The sequence below is a fragment of the Crocodylus siamensis genome, chromosome 4, assembly GCF_052110815.1.
Source record: "Crocodylus siamensis isolate JL-2025a chromosome 4, ASM5211081v1, whole genome shotgun sequence".
In the NCBI taxonomy this organism is placed as follows: Eukaryota; Metazoa; Chordata; order Crocodylia; family Crocodylidae; genus Crocodylus; species Crocodylus siamensis.
In genome coordinates, this window is record NC_143398.1 from 100,984,724 (window position 1) to 101,003,367 (window position 18,644).

At 41.7% G+C, this 18,644-nt stretch overlaps 1 protein-coding gene across 1 annotated transcript in view; it reads right to left on the reverse strand.

The window, feature by feature from the left end:
* Nucleotides 1–18,644, reverse strand: part of RIC8B (RIC8 guanine nucleotide exchange factor B) — a 54,612-nt gene that overhangs the window by 28,925 nt on the left and 7,043 nt on the right. Inside the window, exon 3 of the mRNA XM_090043159.1 lies at nucleotides 3,108–3,716. Within this exon, the coding sequence (XP_089899285.1) occupies nucleotides 3,108–3,716 (609 nt within the window). The remainder of the gene's footprint in view (nucleotides 1–3,107; nucleotides 3,717–18,644) is intronic.

Genomic DNA, 18,644 nt, shown 5'->3' on the forward strand with positions numbered 1-18,644 from the left:
CTATTTGTGGGCTATTCAGAATCACATTGGCATCACACTGCAAAATAAGTGGGCCCTTGGTGTCCTTCTCCCAGAAGCCTACTTAGCTGGCAGAGGGGATTGCAGAGGCAAAGCTCCCAGAAACAAAACCAGTCACTGGAGGTACTAGCTTTTCCCCTGAGATAATCCAGGGTAGAGAACAGCATTCCATTCTGGCTCCAGCGTACAGGGATGCCACTAGGCCCAAAACGTCCTACATCCCTCAATATGATTAGGGAAAGCAGCCATTCTCTCCATCATAAGCCTTTTCGGGGTCAGCAGCCTCACTCACCAGTCCCCATGTCCTTTTCTATTTCTTCCTCTTTCCTTACTCTGTTTTCAACTTCAACCTTTTACCCACTCCCTTCTTCACTAAATTCTCGCTCATCATTCCCACTCACTCTCTCTAATTTTTTGTTTATAAGACTGTTTGCCTCATAGTCTCCTGCAAACGTCACCTGCATAACAAAGTGTGCTTAATAAAACTTATCCTGATCATTTAACTTTATGCATTTTCCCTACCACACTTCTATTTTTTTGGATAGTTCACTCTTCTTGGCAAGAACTCTCTCTTCTTAAGCATTTGCACAGCACCTAAATGAAAAGTGAGCCTTAATCTTATTGGCACCATATGGGGACAACTCTAATACATGCTAACAACACCCAGTTTGCCTATTGGAATCACATGGATTTATTTTTCAATTGTTTCTTTGAAATTTTCACCTGCCATTCAATAGCAGATAGTTTAGTTTTTCTCTTCCTTCCAGGCTGAACCTTGCTTCACTTCCTACCAATACAGGTTTCCCTCGATTTATGCTGTAGATGCGCTCCCGGAGAACGGCACATAAATCAAGTTTGCATAAAGCGAACCCACTTTAAAATGTAACGAATAGGGAAAGGTTCCCATGGTGGTGAGGGATGGAGGGAGGGAGTGACGCTGGGACTAGGGAAGGGGCGGGGGGAGGCGTGCCACCTCCGGGGCTGCACAAGGCAGCAAAGGGAACAGAGCCACACTCACCCCAGCCCTGGCTGCAGTGGCCCCAGAAGCGGTCAGTGCCAGTTGTCTGCAGCTACTGGGCTGCATCATGTTCCACCTGCCCCCACTCCCCTCTGCTCCTGGGCTGCTCTGTGCCCTGGTGGAGGCAGCTGGTGTCGGCCACTCCCAGGACTGCTGCAGCCAGGGCTAGAGTGAGTGCTGCACCCTGTGCTGCCCAGGGCTCTGCTTGTCCACACTCACCCCAGCCCATGCTGGAGCAGCCCCAGGAGCAGCCAACATCAGCTGCCTGTACCACAGCCTGAGTGCAGGCAGCTGGGGTGAGTCCAGATGTGGGGAGACAGGTGGAGTACAGTGCAGCCCAGTGGCTGCAGGCAGTTGGTATCAGCTGCTACCAGGGCTGCTGCAGCCGGGGCTGGGGTGAATGGGGTCACTGCCCTTTCCGCTCCCCACACCAGACTTACCTGCTGGGGGGGGCAGGAGGGAGGCATCTATGCTGATTGCATAAGAGCGAATTTATCCTGCATATAACGAATTATGGGTCTAAATATACTTATCACATAAGAGCAAATTTGCATATAAAAAACCCGCATAAATCAAGGGAAACCTATACATCCAATTTTTCTGGATCCCCTTTATTTTTCTATCCTGGCTGATGTTTGCAACACCTTCCAGTGCTATATCTTCAGCACACTTAATTAATGTGTTGTTTACCTCTTCTTCTAGATCATTAGAAAGGATGTTAAACAAAACTTTGCTTAATAAGGATTCCTGTGGGATGATAAAGTAGAGAACTAGGGGCACTCCTTTTTACATAAGTATTGCTTGGCTTTGCAAAGCCTTTGTAACAAATTCAGCCTTTAACTCATTATATACAAGATAAAATTCTCTAATCCCAAGAGAGTCCTAAACTTGCAAGTAAATGCGAAAGGGAGTTTCACAAGAGGAATTCTGTTTTCCTTTCCTAATAATCCTCCCTCAGCCCAAATGTTTTCTTCAGTTCAAACTTGGCTTGTCTGAAGGGAAAGTCTGGTGGGATGAAACCTCCCTAATTCTAACAGATACTCACGCTGTTAGGGAATTTCACAAGTAAGCCTGTTTGCCACGTCTCAGGCATGAAACCCCTTCACTTTTCAGGTTGCGGTGCATGGAAGTGTTAGGGAAGAGCAGGGTAGATATTCCAGATAGTCACAAATGAGCAAGAATCCAGGTGCACTCCCCTGCCCTGTCTTAACAATGCTATACTCGGCCTTCCATTTTTGGACAGTTCAGCTGCAGTATGAACAGGTCTTCGATGAAACCAAAATATCAGAATATGCTGGCTTTAGATATTTCCATTTAAGCAGCAGAGGTCCACAAGAGGAGGCTTTTTCCACAACCATATGTCTCCCTGCAGTCCATGGGTTAAGAGACAAAACTGCTTTCAAACGTTACTGGAAACCCACAGAGGCAGATAAGTACAGTTTAACTGCTTAAAGCTCAGGTTCTTGGAAGAGCAACTTCCCAGAGTTTAACACAGATTATTTTCCTCAAAGAATTACCTTGTCATAAAATACAAAAAATTTAAACAGGAAAAAAAAAACTCAATGTAATTTCCTTTTGTCTGCTTTTGAAAAATGTGTATATTTTAGAGAGCAGCTTATGTGACTGTGGAATCACATTTTCTACTCATGAGCATACACAAGTGCGGCTGTTTGTCTAGGCAGATATAAAGCACGTCTCCCACTATGAAGACAGAAATATTTTTTATATGGAAATCACAAGTCAGAAGAAGAAATAAAGAGAAAAGACTAACATACAAAGAAACAAGTCTGTTTCCTCATAAAAACAAAAATGACCGGCTCCTAAAACCCAACAGGTGATCTATTTACATTGCGATCTGAGAAAAGGAAAACACAAGGTAAATTCTTTGTTCTCAATTAATTCATTTCATAGTCCTAACCATTATTGCCTATACTTCAGATACTCATCAGAACAATGTACACTAAATTTAAGATTAGCCTGCTCTGCTGTTTCTCTGAAATAACCAGGAAGCAGCTATGGTTTTTGTAGACAAAATAAACCCAATTCAAAAGGATTTCATTTCAGAACGTACCTTGCTGTGGACATTCCAACTGTCAAGCGTTACGTTAAAGAGCGCCTTTAGTGCCTCAATAGCACAATCTGTCTCCTGCAGAGATAAAGGAGACCTGTCATGATCTTCAGCAGCTTTGTACTCATCTGTCCATATTATGTTCAGAGAATTTTCCAAAGCTTGAGTCAAAACCTGCGCCCCTTGAAGTTCATGACGCAATTGTGACCTAATATCTGTGTGCAAAAGTGACAAGAGAAAGAGAAGACGCAGATCAAAACATTTAATGTCATCAACAAACTTCTGGTCCTTGCATTTTTTCAGGAGATTGCAAAGCTTAGCTGCAAGGTTCAGTTCCAAACTGAGCTTCTGTGCAACAGCACTATTAAAAACTATGTTACAGAGGCATTTTAAAGCTTCCACTATAACAGGGTATTCGGAAACCTCCTCCAAAGGATCTTCTGTAGCATCAAGCTTCGCTAGCTTCAACAGGATCTTCATGTTGCTCTTTGTTGTTACAGGCACTAAAACCTTCTTATCTCTTGATAGAATTCGTAGAGCTTCCAGGCAGGCAATTTGACATGAAGTTTTTGTGTCGTTTTCAAGGATGTTTAAAATTCCTTCACATAGTTTCTGTGTATACACACACAAAAAGAAAAGCACAGTTTTGTCATCATGATTTGGACCACACAGTATAAAAGCTAATTCACAACTGCCACTGCTCCCATCATAAAACTTCAATTGACTTTTTTATTAAAATATTTTTGGTGTATTATTTTATTAGCAGCACCAGATAAAATAAACTTAGGTTTATGAAAGCTTGTGCTATGCTAACACCTATCTATCTGAAATCTTGAATAAGGGAGGTGTCAGTTTTAGCATAAATGATTTGCCTAACACATGCAACCCATATAAACTGATATAGATGAAGGCAGAAAGCTAAAAATAGCAGCACGGCTCTTTGTCACATAGAAGCTGTGAATTTATCTAAGATCAGGTTTTTGTTTTAATTCAGCTGTGTCACAGCAACACTCCAATTAGTTTACTGGAAGAAAGAGTGTCCTTTTAATAAATTACAATATTTGTTAAGTCAGAGGTCACACTGTTATACATTAGTCCTAAACATTTGTAAGAAATCAAATAGCACCTTCTTCTACTTGGCCGATAGCTAAATGATTCTCCAGATATACACACATCCCTTATTTAAGACTGCATGACTACTGAGCCTGGTATTTTGTGGGCTATTATCTGACGGAAAGTTAACATGTACAGAACTAGGCAATGAAATGCACTTTTTTATCTTAAGATGAAGTCTAGGATAGTTTCAATAATGTGTATAAAGCCTATAGTCACAAGCCATCTCTATCAAAGCCGGCCTAGCACCATAAGGCAGAACACTATGGGTACATCCACATGCAATGCTTTAATATTCATTAGCCTAAGTTATCCCTTAGGCTTACTGACTTTGGCTTAGTCAACCATGTTGGTTAGGGGTGTGAAGATGTGTGATCCCTGGCAGAACGCTACATTACAATTACAGTTATGCTGGCAAAATGCCTGCAGTTGTCTCTTATCTTTCCGAGTCAGAATGGTTTATACTATGCCAGTGCAAAGCAGAGCTTTTGGGGTGCAGCTGTGCTTACACTAGAGGCACCTGGTACAGAATATCAATACTCCCCACAAGCAAATCATTCCTTACATAGACACAGCTTTAGAAAATACAGTGAAGGTCTAAGAACCCAAAGGTCAGGAAAAAACTCAACACCATATTCTGATTACTTTCTACAAAATGAAGACAGCCACTCAATCACCAAGGAAGAGGAAAGACAAGACAGAAGGGACTGCTTGATGGGACAGGGTCCACAAAGCTTTTATTGCCACAAACTCAGGATGACAGCCTTACTCAGGGGTGGCAAAGCCACGAGTCCAGTTATGAAGAACTTGCCAGAGAAGTGGCAATAAAAACTTTATAACGCCACATAGCTCTTTTACTTTTTGTCCTTTAAGTTTCCCCTTGTTTCTTGACCCCAGAGGGACATTAATTACTATGGAAACAGGGAAGCCATTGATCTGGGCAGTTCCTAGTGGAATCCACAGGTGCTGAATGAATCTGTTTATGACCTGAAATGCATGCCACAGTTTGAGGTACAAACAACACACAAGAATGCATTGCATTTGAAAGCTTGCAAGTCTATTCCAGCTATACAGTAGGTTCAATAAAAGATATCACCCCCCAAATCCTTGCCTCTTGCACATTCACCCACCTTTCTACCTAGATTTTTTATGAATACTGAAGTAGCATAACAACTTCTCACTTAAAAAAAACTTTCAGGATTTTTCCCCCCTAACATTAGGGAAAAAAATGCCTGTTACCAAAATTCAAAACTTAGAATAAATTCTAGTGGAAGCATTAGACGGAGTTTTGTTACAGCAATAATTAAGAGGAGAAGAGCCCTGCTGAAATAATAAAGTAGGCTGGTCACACTGTGGTATTATCCTGGATGATGAGCCACATTATCCAACAAAGTACAGCACCAACAAACTGCAGTCAAAATGTTAGAATTTCACAGACAGTTACTCAGTCCACTTGGACTATTTTACTTTAGAGATCTATTATTCTGCTGCATATTCTGCTGCAGCCTACTCAAAATAAGTAAATAAATTAATGAATATCTGACAGTCATTTTGTATCAGCACAGTTGGGATTGCACTACAATCACGCATGCCAAAACAGAGCATTACTTACATAAGCACAGAGCACTTGTCTCTCTATGTCAGAGATTCAGAATGCTTACAGTATAGCAAGGCAAAAAAAAGGAAATGGAGCTTCTCAAAACTATTCAGATTAGTTTAACCCTGCTTCTCCTGCAGTCAGTGGTAAAATTTTCTTTGACTTCCATGTTAAGACTAATGCCAAACACTTCTGAAGCGTTTTGAAGTGAACACCTTGAAACCCTCAAGGTTTTCAAAACAAAAAACGACCATAAGTCTATAGTAATTTTCCAAGTCTTGTCAACAACTCCTCAGACTTTTAACAAGCATTTTAATTCTATAGCAACAACCCCCCGCAAAATAAACCCCAAAAACTTTCTTGTATAAATATCTTTGCTTAAAAGGCTAAAAAAATAGTTACTGGATCTGCTAGATTTTGATAAGTAATCCAGACAATTAAGCAAATGGTTCTGGCAACTGCAGATAGAAACCTGCTCTTGTAGGGAACAGAATCAATTGCCCCTTTTTCTGCTAGACTATTTAAACCCGAGTTATTTGGACACGGCAAGACTCCCAGATTACTAACAGGTGCTAGAAACGCCCACCACAACTGAAAATGCTCTGTAATAGTTTTCCCATCCTCAGCTGTTTCCACTCGGCTGCTCAGACTCTTTACAAGCCAGGCTGAGGGGCTGCCTTAAGTATGCAAGAAGTCATGTTACTAACCCTTCCCCAAACCAAAGTTTTGGACAAGAAAATTACCAATGGAAGCAAAAAAATAAATTAGAATACAAAAGAGGAGATAAAAATGCACACTAGGCCTATTATAATCAATATTCATTGTCACTTGATTGTTGACTAGCCTTTCAAAAAAAAAAAAAAAAAAAAAGAAAGTGTTGATTTAATTCTTGTCCACACTGGACAAGGAACCACTGCATGAAAGACTGGTCCTGATGAAATCTAGGGGAGCACTTCCATAGGTTCTATTATGTTTTAGATCAGGGCATGAAGCCATTATTGCCATTAGACTCCTCACTCACCATCCCAACAGACAGGCAAGATTAATCTTCTTAAATAATAATCTTCTTAAAAGCCACAAACTATGGTTGGCCCAAGTTCCCAAAGCTTGGAAACCTAACTCTTATCAATACATTTGAAAATTCATCTGAAGATTCAGTTAAATGTTTAAATGCCCATCATTTTATTGCTCTGAATCCTGGTGAACTGCAGTAAAACTGAAGTGATGCACTGGCAAACACATAGCTGGGGGGGGGGGGGGGGGGGGGGGGGCGGCAGGGAACATGACTGGGGCAGCAGCCTTAGGTGTTACCTTTGGAGGGTGTGGACTGAGTGTAAATGGTCCTGGCACCATCAGTATTGTGGCAGCTGGTGCTTCCCTATGCGCTGCAGCTGCCCTGTTACATCTCTGCACACTGCTGAAAACCAAAAGGTACAGAGACAACCCACAGGTAGGGGTACACTGATAGAGATTTGGGGGGCCGATACTGATAGCAAATACTGATTCTGATTTCCCATACAGCTGCCTCCAGCTGGTAAGTCTGGTGTGGTGAAAGGGGAAGGGGTTGGCAAGGGGCATGGGGGGTGGGGCAGATCAATGCCCCTTGCAGTGAGGGAGGGGGCAGGGGCAGGCACTGCCCAGACGGTGAGTGGGGGGGCAGACAGAGCCACAGCTCAGGGGGGTGAGGCTCCTAGTGGCATTTGCATCCTGGGAGAGGATAGCAGGGGGCATATGCCCTCCTGGAACTGCGCAGGGTGGGGTGGACTGCTGCCGGGGCTGTGGGGGTTCTTCATGGTGGGGGTTGGGCTTGGAGTGGGCACCAGTAGTGCTGGAAGGATGCTGCATCCACCCCAAATTTCACCGCCACTCTGCTCCCACCACCACCGTCACCAGCCGCCTGCATGCGTCTAAGCTGGAGCTATAGCTCTATCCTGCAGTGGAGTTTTTTTACTCCATAACACTGATATGGCTGGCTGGGACATGAGGGTGAGGGTACTTCAGTGCAGGGGCTGCCTGCTAGGTAGCTCTGCACTGGAGCAACCTCGTGCCCCAGTCAGTCCCTCCACAGCACGCTGAGGTGGGTCAGAGCAGCCCAGGCTGGTAGGCTAACCCCCCAGACTCCTTGGCAGCCAGGATTGTTCTGCCCTGGTTCAATGTGCTGCAGCCCCAGATGAACATGGAAACGGTACGGTCAGGAACAATAAATTCCAGCACAAACTACACTGGAGTTTATTGCTTTACATTAAGCACACGTGTAGGTGTGCCCAGCTACAGAAAAAGATTGCTAGCTGATCTAAACTACCTCAGTGTTATAGCTGAGGAGAAAGGGTCATCTTCAAGACAATAACTAGATTCCAAACCACTGATTATATAGTCAAAACTTCATTATAAAGAATCTTTATAATGGGAAGGTACTTAGGTTGAGGAGGACTCCAGCCTGCTAGGCAAATGACTGTTAAAGACCAAAGGCCCTTATTTAACCCATCACCTTTTCTCTTTAAAGCTGGCTGCTGAGATGATACAGATGGAGAGAGGCAGAAAAGCAACACCATTCTCATGATCTTCCCTAACTGATGCTCCTTGCAGACCTTTCCCTGACTCTCTTTTCCTTCTTTGTCACTAAGCTGGCTGGTAGTTTGGGCGTTTCATAAAACAAAGGAAAACAGCTAAAAAGGATTTTAGTCCAATCTTCATTCAAAGTAGGATCATCCCATCTAATAAAATCTCACATAAAGTTTGTTTAATGTGCACTTCAAGGTTTCCAGTGATGGAGATTCCACAGTCCCTTTAGGTAGTCTGTTAAAACTATCCTCATGGATAGAAAGTTTTCCCTAACATCCAACCTCAAACTCCCTTGCTGCAATTTAAGTCCATTATTTTTTGATCCAGCCTAAGTGGACATATAGCACAACAGATGGCCACCTCCTTTTTAAACAACTCTTTCTGTATCCAAAGACATAGCAAAAGGATCTTATCTATAAACTAAATAACCCCATTTCTTCCCATTTTTCCCTGCCTGGTATACTTCTCTAGGCCACTAATAATATTTGTTGCTCTCCTCTGGACTCTCTGTAATTAGTCTATAACTTTTTTAAAGTGTTATGCCCCAAACTGGACACAGAACTCCAAATGAAGTCTCACCAGTGCGCAGAGTGGAATAATTATGTTCCATGTCGTAGATACGAAACATCTATGACTACGTCCCACTACTCTACTCACCTTTTGGGAAATAATATTCAGCTTTTGATCCTCTCTAGCCCCTAGAGCCTTTTCCACACTACTCCTGCCTAGCCAGTGATTCACCATATTGTATGTAAGTGACTATTTTTTCCTAAGTAGGTGGAATGTTCTGCACTTGTTCTTAAAAAAAAAAAAAAAAAATCATTCTACTTTAGAATATTTTTTCCAATTTATCATTTTGAATATAAAATTTATCTTCCAAGTTGCCTGCAAACCTATCCAGGTTGGTGTAATCTATAAAGGTACTAAGTGTTCAAACAATTCTATCCTCCAAACTATTAATGAAGGCATTGGCCAGTACTGGAACAAGGACAGACCCTGTTGGGGAACTCACTTGATATCTGCTTCCAGTTTCACATCAAGTAATTAATAGCTGTCCTTTAGGTACAGTTCTCCAACAAGTTATGCACCCACCCCCTAGCAGTTTTATCTAGGCTATCAAAAATATATATTTTAGGTGCTTTAAAAAGGTGAGAAAGCACTATTAAGATATAAATTACATCTGCATGATCCTACACACACAGCCACAGAGAGAGAAAGGAATTCCTATTTCCACAGAATCTTAAAGCAGTCTTCGCACCATTTTAAAAATTATTTAAATTATTAAAATAGAGCAGAATTTCCAGTTTCATGTAAACTAGACAAAATCATTTAAGACTTTGCCTGTAAGAAAACAGCTCTGTAAGAAAACTGAGATTTTGTAATACTCAAAGTGCTTCTGTTCCCATTAGCAGTAGCTACAAGGGAAAACAAGCCTTTCCAAGTGACTGCGTTGACTTTTGAAATGCCAACATTTTTAGGACCTTTTAAGTGTGAAATATGGATGAGCCAATTTTGTATTTTTGTCATATTATTGGCTTTTGCAGCAATTTATTTTTACTTTGGGTTTTCACATATTTTACTTTATACTTTTATTTACTTAGGGTTTATTTTTGTGTTTTACTTCAGGTTTTTGTATTTTTTTAAGAATCACAACAGCATTAACACAATAAATGTAATGCACCAAAATGCCTGAGCTGTCCAATCACTAGTAATCAAAGGCATTAACACCATTTTAACTTCCCTTTACCCCTGAGCACAGATGTGCATTTTATGTTGAAGAAACAGCATAATGTAATGCAGTGATTCCTGACCAGTGTGCTATGAGATCCTTTTAAGAGTGATGTGGAATGCTGTGCAATATTAGCGCTGTAGGTATACAAACATATATACATGGTTCATAAGATAAACCCAGAGGTTTCAAATAGGTATCCAGTGTTAAAGCCATTCTGACCTGTTGTAATCCGTTTGAATTATTTGCAACAGAAGAGATTTTTTATTATTTTTTTATATAGTCAAAAAATGTGTTAAATCTAAGAGCTGGCATTTTCTGAGGAGTACCCTGAGTCCAAGAAGATGGACAGCCAACTGATCTAATGGACAGTACACTGTCCTGGGATGCAGTTCAGTCACTGACCCATTATGCAGTGCTACGTAAGTCAGCTCATTTCTTTGCTGCTGTTCCCTCTCCTAGCCTTTGTCTACAATTTAAACACATAAAAACTGTGCAAGATAGGAACTCTTATTTATTACCACATTTACCTGAATCCAAGACAAGGTTCTCCTTCCACCTCTCCAGTCACCACGGTGGGGGGGAAGCCTCATCTTAAATTCAAGTACTGGCCCACGACAAGCAACAGGTCAGCTCCAATTCAGCCCAGAGTTTAAGGTTAAAGCTGGAGCTGAGCTGCCACTTACCCCAGTGGGGAGGCTTGCAGCAGGGCAGGGAGCAGGGGTAACTGCACAGTTAGGGATTACAAACAGAGGAGACTTGGGGAGGAGCACTTCTATAAATCAAAAGAATATTAAAGAAAATAATTTGCTTCTACAGTTGAAGTCTGTGCTTATCCCATTTTTCTGTACCAGGAGACCACATCATTAACAAAAAGGCTGGAAAATCCAGTAAAAAGCAGTCATAGCAGAAGGTTACTATACAGAAAACAATGTATTTTTAAATAACCATTACTTAACTTGCCTCTTATAACTAACATACTTTGGGCCTCATTCTAAACTGTTTGTACACCTTTGATGCCACTGCTTTCAGTACTGTTCAGGCAGCCAAGAAATTGAGATGGAGGTTTTAGGTGCTGCGTAGGGAAACTATAAAACTCAAGTTTACCTTTACACCCGTGTTTAATCTCTAATTTGGATAGTGAAATCTGAAATGTCAGGTCTGCTTAAGAGGTAAATATATATGTTGCCTGAAGCTGGAACAACTGTGAGGCTCATTTGTTTTATAATGTCCATTCAAAGACCGTATTTTGGAGAAAGGGGCTGCAGGGGCAAGAAAGCAGGAAATCAGAGTGCATGTTTTCAAAATTTCATAGCCCTCATGGTCTGGGAGCACAGGCAGGCATCAGGAACTATATGCCAGAGAACATGATGTTCCCATTCTCATGAGTACATGATAATTGGAACCATGTCATTATGCCTGCTCTTGGACCAGCTTAAGCCTCTGTAGGTCATTATGTTGCCTGACCCAAGTTTTCCATAGTTTTAAAATTCTCAGTTGATTTTAATTAAACTCTCCGTAGGGGGTTCATGAGATGGGCAAGTCTTTAATTTATTTTATACAGCCTACTTCTGCAGGCATTCAATGGACAGAACAGTTAATGAAGTCAATGGGAGCAACAGGCATAAAGCAGATGCAGAATTGGGTCCATAAATAAGTCATTTTCTTTTCTCCAAAGCTCACACAGCTCCAGTGTGAGCCGACAGTCTCTGTATTACTACTCTTCCTCTTAACCCTAGCTTTATCTGTTCCATCTATTTTACCACAAACAAAAAGATACACTCAAAGTCGAAATCTTAATCTCAATTATAAAATACATACGGCAACATATAAATCTCTGACAAGTGGCACTTACATTTTCCTGCAAGATCTCTGGCTTCTGTTATTCTGGTGTGCCAAAGCTAAATTTAAAATATAAAGTCCTCTTTTCAATATTGCACTCAGTACAGGAGACCTCATTTTGTATACAGACCATATTTTTCACAGGCTATGTACAATGGGACTGTAGCTATTGTCAGTGGAGGAAACCAAAGGTTTGTTGCACCCAAACAGATGGCTAGCTAGAGATATCAGCAAGAATGGTATCTCGATAAGCAGTTTAGCTGATTATACCTGCTAAAATGACTGGCAGTAAAAGAATGAAGAATGCTGTACTTTATACTGTCACTAGGTTTCAGAGGGAAGCATCTACTACAAGTGGGACACTTCACACCCCTCCACGATGAATGTCTTCTCAGGAAGTCACTACTGTATTAGGTTATATACAACATCTCTTTCCAAAGTTATTTTTATAATTAGTACATGGAAAATAACTTAAACATCCTGGAAAGCCCACGTTCATAGCAAATTCTGAGACTCCCAAGCCTTAGAAGACAGTGGGCCCCAAGTATTACTATTTGAAAATTTATAGCTGTAGTTATAAATAGCTACTCCTAATTAATGTATAATAATTCATTTTATATAACTTATCATTAATGCTTTTATAATTAATATTATTTTGCTATATGCAATTCTTCAAAGCATTATGGTTTTATCTGTGGGGCAGCTGCTCATTAGTTTTGATAGATTTATGAAAAGAACCCTATGCTAAGTGCTTCTTTTGCACATTTCCTCATTTTTTCATATTTCTAAGTTCTCATTGTAGCATGTACAAAAAGAAAGCAAGACTACAGCAGAATAATTTATAAGAATCCCGCCTAAACTCCAAGTAGTTCTAAAATGAAAGATATTGCATGGAAGCATTTTTATAAATGATTAATTATAAGCATATGAGCTGGCTCAGCCAAGTTCAGAAACAGTGACCATGCGTAAAAATCAGTAGAAAATACTTAGGTTTTACCACTTTGAATGTTACACTGAGCAATACTCAAGAATTTTGTTGTCATAAATCCTGTGCCTCAAATTCCAAGCAGGCCATTTTTCCTGTTTCTTTGTATTAGAAAGGGATTTCTAGCTGTTCAAACTTCTTCAGAGGAGGAGAAGAGAAAAGATGCTTATTAGGAATCAAGATTTTTGCTCTTCCCACCCTTCCAGAAATTGGGCATTGTTTTCCTTTTTGAATTAAGTTTACTTGGGAAAACACCAGTTAAGCTACAAAATAGTTTGGTTTCTGATGATACAACAGGTTCATCTTGTAAGAATATAAGCAAACTAACTGGGGGGAAAGTATGCTTTAGGGTAAGGCTGTCAACTGGGGGGTAGGCGTACCCCTAGGGGGACTTAGTAAGGTAACGGGACACACGTGGGCAGGTGGGGACAAGGGCAGCAGTGCCCCTCTGCAGATGGACAGGGGGCAGGGAGGCTCGCATGCGGCACCTGCCACCGCCACCACCCCATGCCATCCTCACCTAGGAGCAAGGCTACGGGGGGTGGGCGGTGTGAGGGCAGCAGTGCTCCTCTGCAGGCTGCACAGGTGCCATTCGGGGGCTCCACGAGCTGCTGATGGGCAGTGAGTGATTGGCTGGGCGCAAGGGCCTTCAGTAGCCTCCGGAGCTGCACGTGCAACTGGCCACGGGAAAGCAGATGTGGTGGCAGCGGTGGTGCGGGGTAGTGGGTGGCAGCGGTGGCCTCTGCATGAGGGCCCTCAGCCCCTGAGTTTGGCTGCCACCAGCAGAAGGGGTACACTTGTTAAAAATGGTTGAAACCCCCTGCTTTAGGGTTTAAAGGCCTTTCCTCTTTACCACCACCAGGTCTGGTAGCAGAGCAGTTACAGCACATATTCTCTCCAAAAGGTCTGGGTTTGAAGTCTGCCCCCCAGTCAAGACAACTGAAAATGGGTATCTTGTCATTCAGGCCATGGAATCAAAAGCAGCTAGATGTGACAAGCATCTAGCCACATCACTCTCTCCTGCCACTGGCTACAGAAACTGATGCAACTGACCACACTAGACCTTCAACACCTTTTTCTTTTTGGACTCTCAACCACACAAACTACATACATTTTCCAACACTCTTAAATGTCTGCTTTTCCTTGAAATGTTCTGCAGACAACCAGTAAGTCATGAAGGCAGTAAATGCAACTAGTTTAATCCCAGAGTTGGAAACAGCTACAGTGCTCAGGTGTACATCCTTGTGGTATTGCAAGGTCACACAAGGTTAGATGTGTCCATGGCAACACACAGGAATATCACCCTCTTCAACTCAGCTCAGATTCCTATTTAAGAAAGGGGAGTGGGTACCTACTTGCAATCACAGAGGGCATATCTACACATTCATTAATGTGCTTTAATGTGTATTAAATCTAGTGCCTTCATTGTGAGGTACTAGAAAATGCACTTTAGCTTATTTTAATGTGCATTAGCTAAAGAGCATGATTTTTTGTGATGCTTTAATGCACATTAAAATAGGCTAATGCGCATTAAAGCGCATGTGTAGATGTGCCCTGAGATTTAGGGATAGGGCATAAACAACGGCGCAGGCATATAAACAAGCTCCTGAGGGGAAAACTAAAGTCAGGATTTACTGCTGGTGTGAATGGTCTAATCCTATAGTAATGCTATAAGCCCTCAGTGACAGACAAGAAAGCTGCTGCTGGTTAGCTTTCATTTACCACAAGGTTAAAACATGCACATAGGCACGCAGCTAATGTGCTGTAAATCCCTGCTTTTAGTTACCTCATGGCAAACTTGTCTGCATGCCCACACCCCTAAAGTTAAAAGAGCACCTTTAGCAACTTTATGGACTTATACACTGATCTGAAGCTTTTGCACACAAACACTACCAAAGCCCCCAGAAAATTCCTGACCAACTCTAGCTGAGATGCATACAGTAACTTCTATATTTTAAAGGGCTAACTGAAATCCTTAGGTAAGAAACAGACCCAAGCCCTGCAGTAGCTGGGACTATTATGAAATTGTTTTCCATCTTGAAATTCCTATATTGTCTAGGCACAATGCTAGATGCAGGATTTCAGGGGTGCATTTTAATTGTAGCCTACAAAAATTAAAATAAAAGAGGTGTGACACTGACTTGCTTTAGGATCTGACTGTCCTTTGAGCAAGTTTTAGGTATACTTTCTTTTAGCAGTTTTAGTCTCCAGAGTGCATCAGTGTTGATATCACAGATGTAAGCATCCCTAGTTTGTAGAACATGAGTAATACAGGACTAGAAGCTGACATGGACTACAGCAGGGGTGGGCAAAATGGCGGATCCAGCCACAGCCAGACTCCGTTTCCAAGCAGCTCCCGTCCATGTGGAGGCTCCCAACCAGTCTTTATGGAGACCATGAGATCACAGGGCTGTGAGAGCATGGGGCCACAGAACCAGGGCTCTACCCCTGCCCCAGCCTTGTGCTGTCACGGGGTCTCTGTGCAGACCAGCTGGGAGCTGCACGGGCAGGGCACACGGCTGAACAGGGAGCTGCTCTGGGGCTGGGGCCAGGATCTTGGGGGTAATGACAGCACAGGGCCTGGGCTGGGGCAGAGCTAAGATCCATTCTCTGCACACCCCTGCCCTCAGAACCCGCGCTCGTTGCAAGGGCATGCAGGCAGTGGATCGTGGCTCTGCCCTGGCCTTGGCCCCAACCCTATGCTGTTACCTATCTGAGATCCCGGGGTCTCTCCGGCCCCACCCATCCATCTTGCTCCTGGCTGCAGCCCCATCCCAATTGCCTGGCCACATACCCATCCCATGCGGGTCCCATCCCTACCACTGGGTGTGGGGTGGCTGGGCTGGGGTGCCTAGGCAGTAGGGCTGACTCTGGGAGTTGGAGCCAGAAGGAGTCACCACCGCAGAGGCCGCTGGGAAATGGAGTCTGCCATGGGCCAGATCCAGCCTGCAAGCTGGATTTGGCTCACCTCTGGACTACCGTGTGAAAGGTAAAGTCAAGTGCCTCTAGTTGCTAGGAAAGAACCTATTAGCATAGCAATATACAGAATGCAGTAACAATTAGATTTTGAAGATTTAACAAAACAAAGAACTTAAGCCTTATTTTAAAGAACTGTACATAAATCTTTTAGATTTTTAAAACATAGTGTTTCTTAAAAACAGTGTGCAAGAAGAGCTCAGTCTGTTTTATACAATCCTTAATTGATCTTCCAGGTTTGAGAGAGAGAGAGAGAGAGAGAGAGAGAGATATTTTTTCATTTTTGTCAGTATTCTCTTGGATACCAATGCAGGAAAATGTGGCCATATGCATCTCAGCTGATTATTCTGACCTGTTACCTCACAGCTACATGATGATATTAGAGGTCCCAAAATGGAATTTCCTTCTTGTCAACAGATGTGCACTGCAACCACAGCAACACAGCTAAGGGAAGAACAGTTCTTACCTTACCCAAATTCATCTTTTAACTCTGTATACAGCAGAAAGAAAATATTTGCAAATGAGGGGTCCAAACCTGCCAAACTTCTTGCAAGTAATAATTTAATTAAGGGACACTCCTGAGGCTTTGTAGGACCAGATCCAAAGATGGCAAATACTGTATTAAAAAAAATTAATTATGGTTTGTTCATCTATTAACAACTCAGTGGCTTCTGACCAGAGATTAAAATGTAGTTCATTGTCCTAAACCTTCAAATCCATCAAATCTCTGGTCCAGAAGCCTGTTTCACACTCTCCGCTGGGTAAGCAGATTCATGAGGACAACAAGAAATTCTTAAGAAAGATATCAGTACACTTCGATGTGAAGGTTTAGTCTTGGATTTGTTGTATAATGATCCCAGTCAAACATTGCTGGGGGCCTGTTTGTCATACTGAAGGTAAAGACATTATTTAAACATTGCATTCCACCAAATAAGTTTTGAGAACTTTGTTTGAATCTGACTCATCATGCTAGGAAAACTCAAGCATACTCCTGGCTGATGCCCATATAGCTGAAACATGATGAAGTAGCAAGGAGAATAGACTGCAAAGCAGCAATCTCGAAGCATATAGCATGAAACCAATGCACCAACTACTTGTAGGGCATCCACTTCCAAGAAACGCATACTAAGGCCCCTGGCACACATTCATTTAATGGCACAATGGAATCTGATCCCAGGTCCCAAGTCACAATGTGGAATATCTTTGTCACTAACTTAATATATTAACATGTCATAAATCAGTTTTGATGAGTGGCCAGATTACATTTAAGATGCAATTAAAGCGCTAATCGCACCATAAATAGTAATGTGTGCCAGAGCCTAACTGCACACACACAACATTGGAATAAGAGGTGATTCAGTTAGACACTTCTTACATGGAGCAGCAGTTATTTCACTGTTTAGCTGGATCTGGATTATTACTCAAACACAAACACTCATGTTCATTTGAATGCATTGTCACTTGAGGAGTAACAATCCTTGCCATAGGCAGTGGTTCACAATCCTTTTAGACTTCAGGTTCCCCTCCGTAGACTCGAGGCCATACTTGGAAAATGCCAGCTCTTAGTTTTCACTTTTTGACTACAGAAAAATAATATAGAGTAAGTTTTCTTGCAAAGAACTCAAAAAAGCCACAACTGTGGGTTTCTATCTGAAATCTTGGGGTTTGTCTTGTGAATTATGTTTGCAAACCTAACAGTGCTAACAGTGAGTGGCACCCTGTAGCACCCTTGAAAGGCATCCTGGTTGAGAAGCATTGCCATGGTGCAGCACAGCTTCATGTTGCATCTGCAACACTGTCTAAATCCTTCAGTTAAAAAAACCTGAAGTCATCAGAAAGACTTTACAAAAAGTTTACATGAATGCTATTATATGAGATCATGAGCAAAGAGCTATCCCAGAAAGTGGCTAAGTCTACAAGAAAGTAATAAGGAACTGCCATATCTGAAAGGATCTGCACATTACAAGTTCTCAATCTTATTATATACAAGCATGGAAAGGCAGCATACCCCAGTACCTCCACACAACTTAAATGTTTTCATTATAAATATACCATGCTGAAATAGACCTAAATTCCTGCTCACAAATATATCTCTTACCCATCTTGATGTTGTTTTATTTTCATTTGGTATGGAAATGTAATTTAAGACCCTGGTGCATATTAACACCAATATTTATGAATCCTTTGAGTTTACAGTAGTTTACTATCCAATGTATTTTTTTCTAATAAAAAAGAAATGTCTGAAGATAACTGCTGCTAGATAACTCAAATGCATGGTGTAAATTCACATATTGCCTTGGAAACTACCAATTTGCAGACAAATTATCTTGATAAGTATGCTAAATTCCCTTAAAATTTCAGGTTAATAATTAATTTCAGAAACTGGACCTAAAACATAAGTTCCTCCCTAATGATCCTTCTGCCAATAAAATCCTCTTCTCAGCCTGAAGTCAATTTAGAAGGAAAAAGCAAGGGTCTTGTCATAATGTATTTACTACACCATTCAATTTAAAGAACAGAGGCACTCTTAGAAGCTTTCTTGCTAGATTCTGGTAGGTCTCATGGGAGCAGTTAAAACTCACCCAACCTGCGCAGCACCACACTGTAAAATGCAAACATTTCCTGTCTTTAACACCTAAACGCATGGCATGCATTTTGTGGATTATAGCTTTTGAACTATGAAGCAACTGCCTTATTTTGCAGTTTTATCCCCTTCCCCCAATAATTTCATTTCAG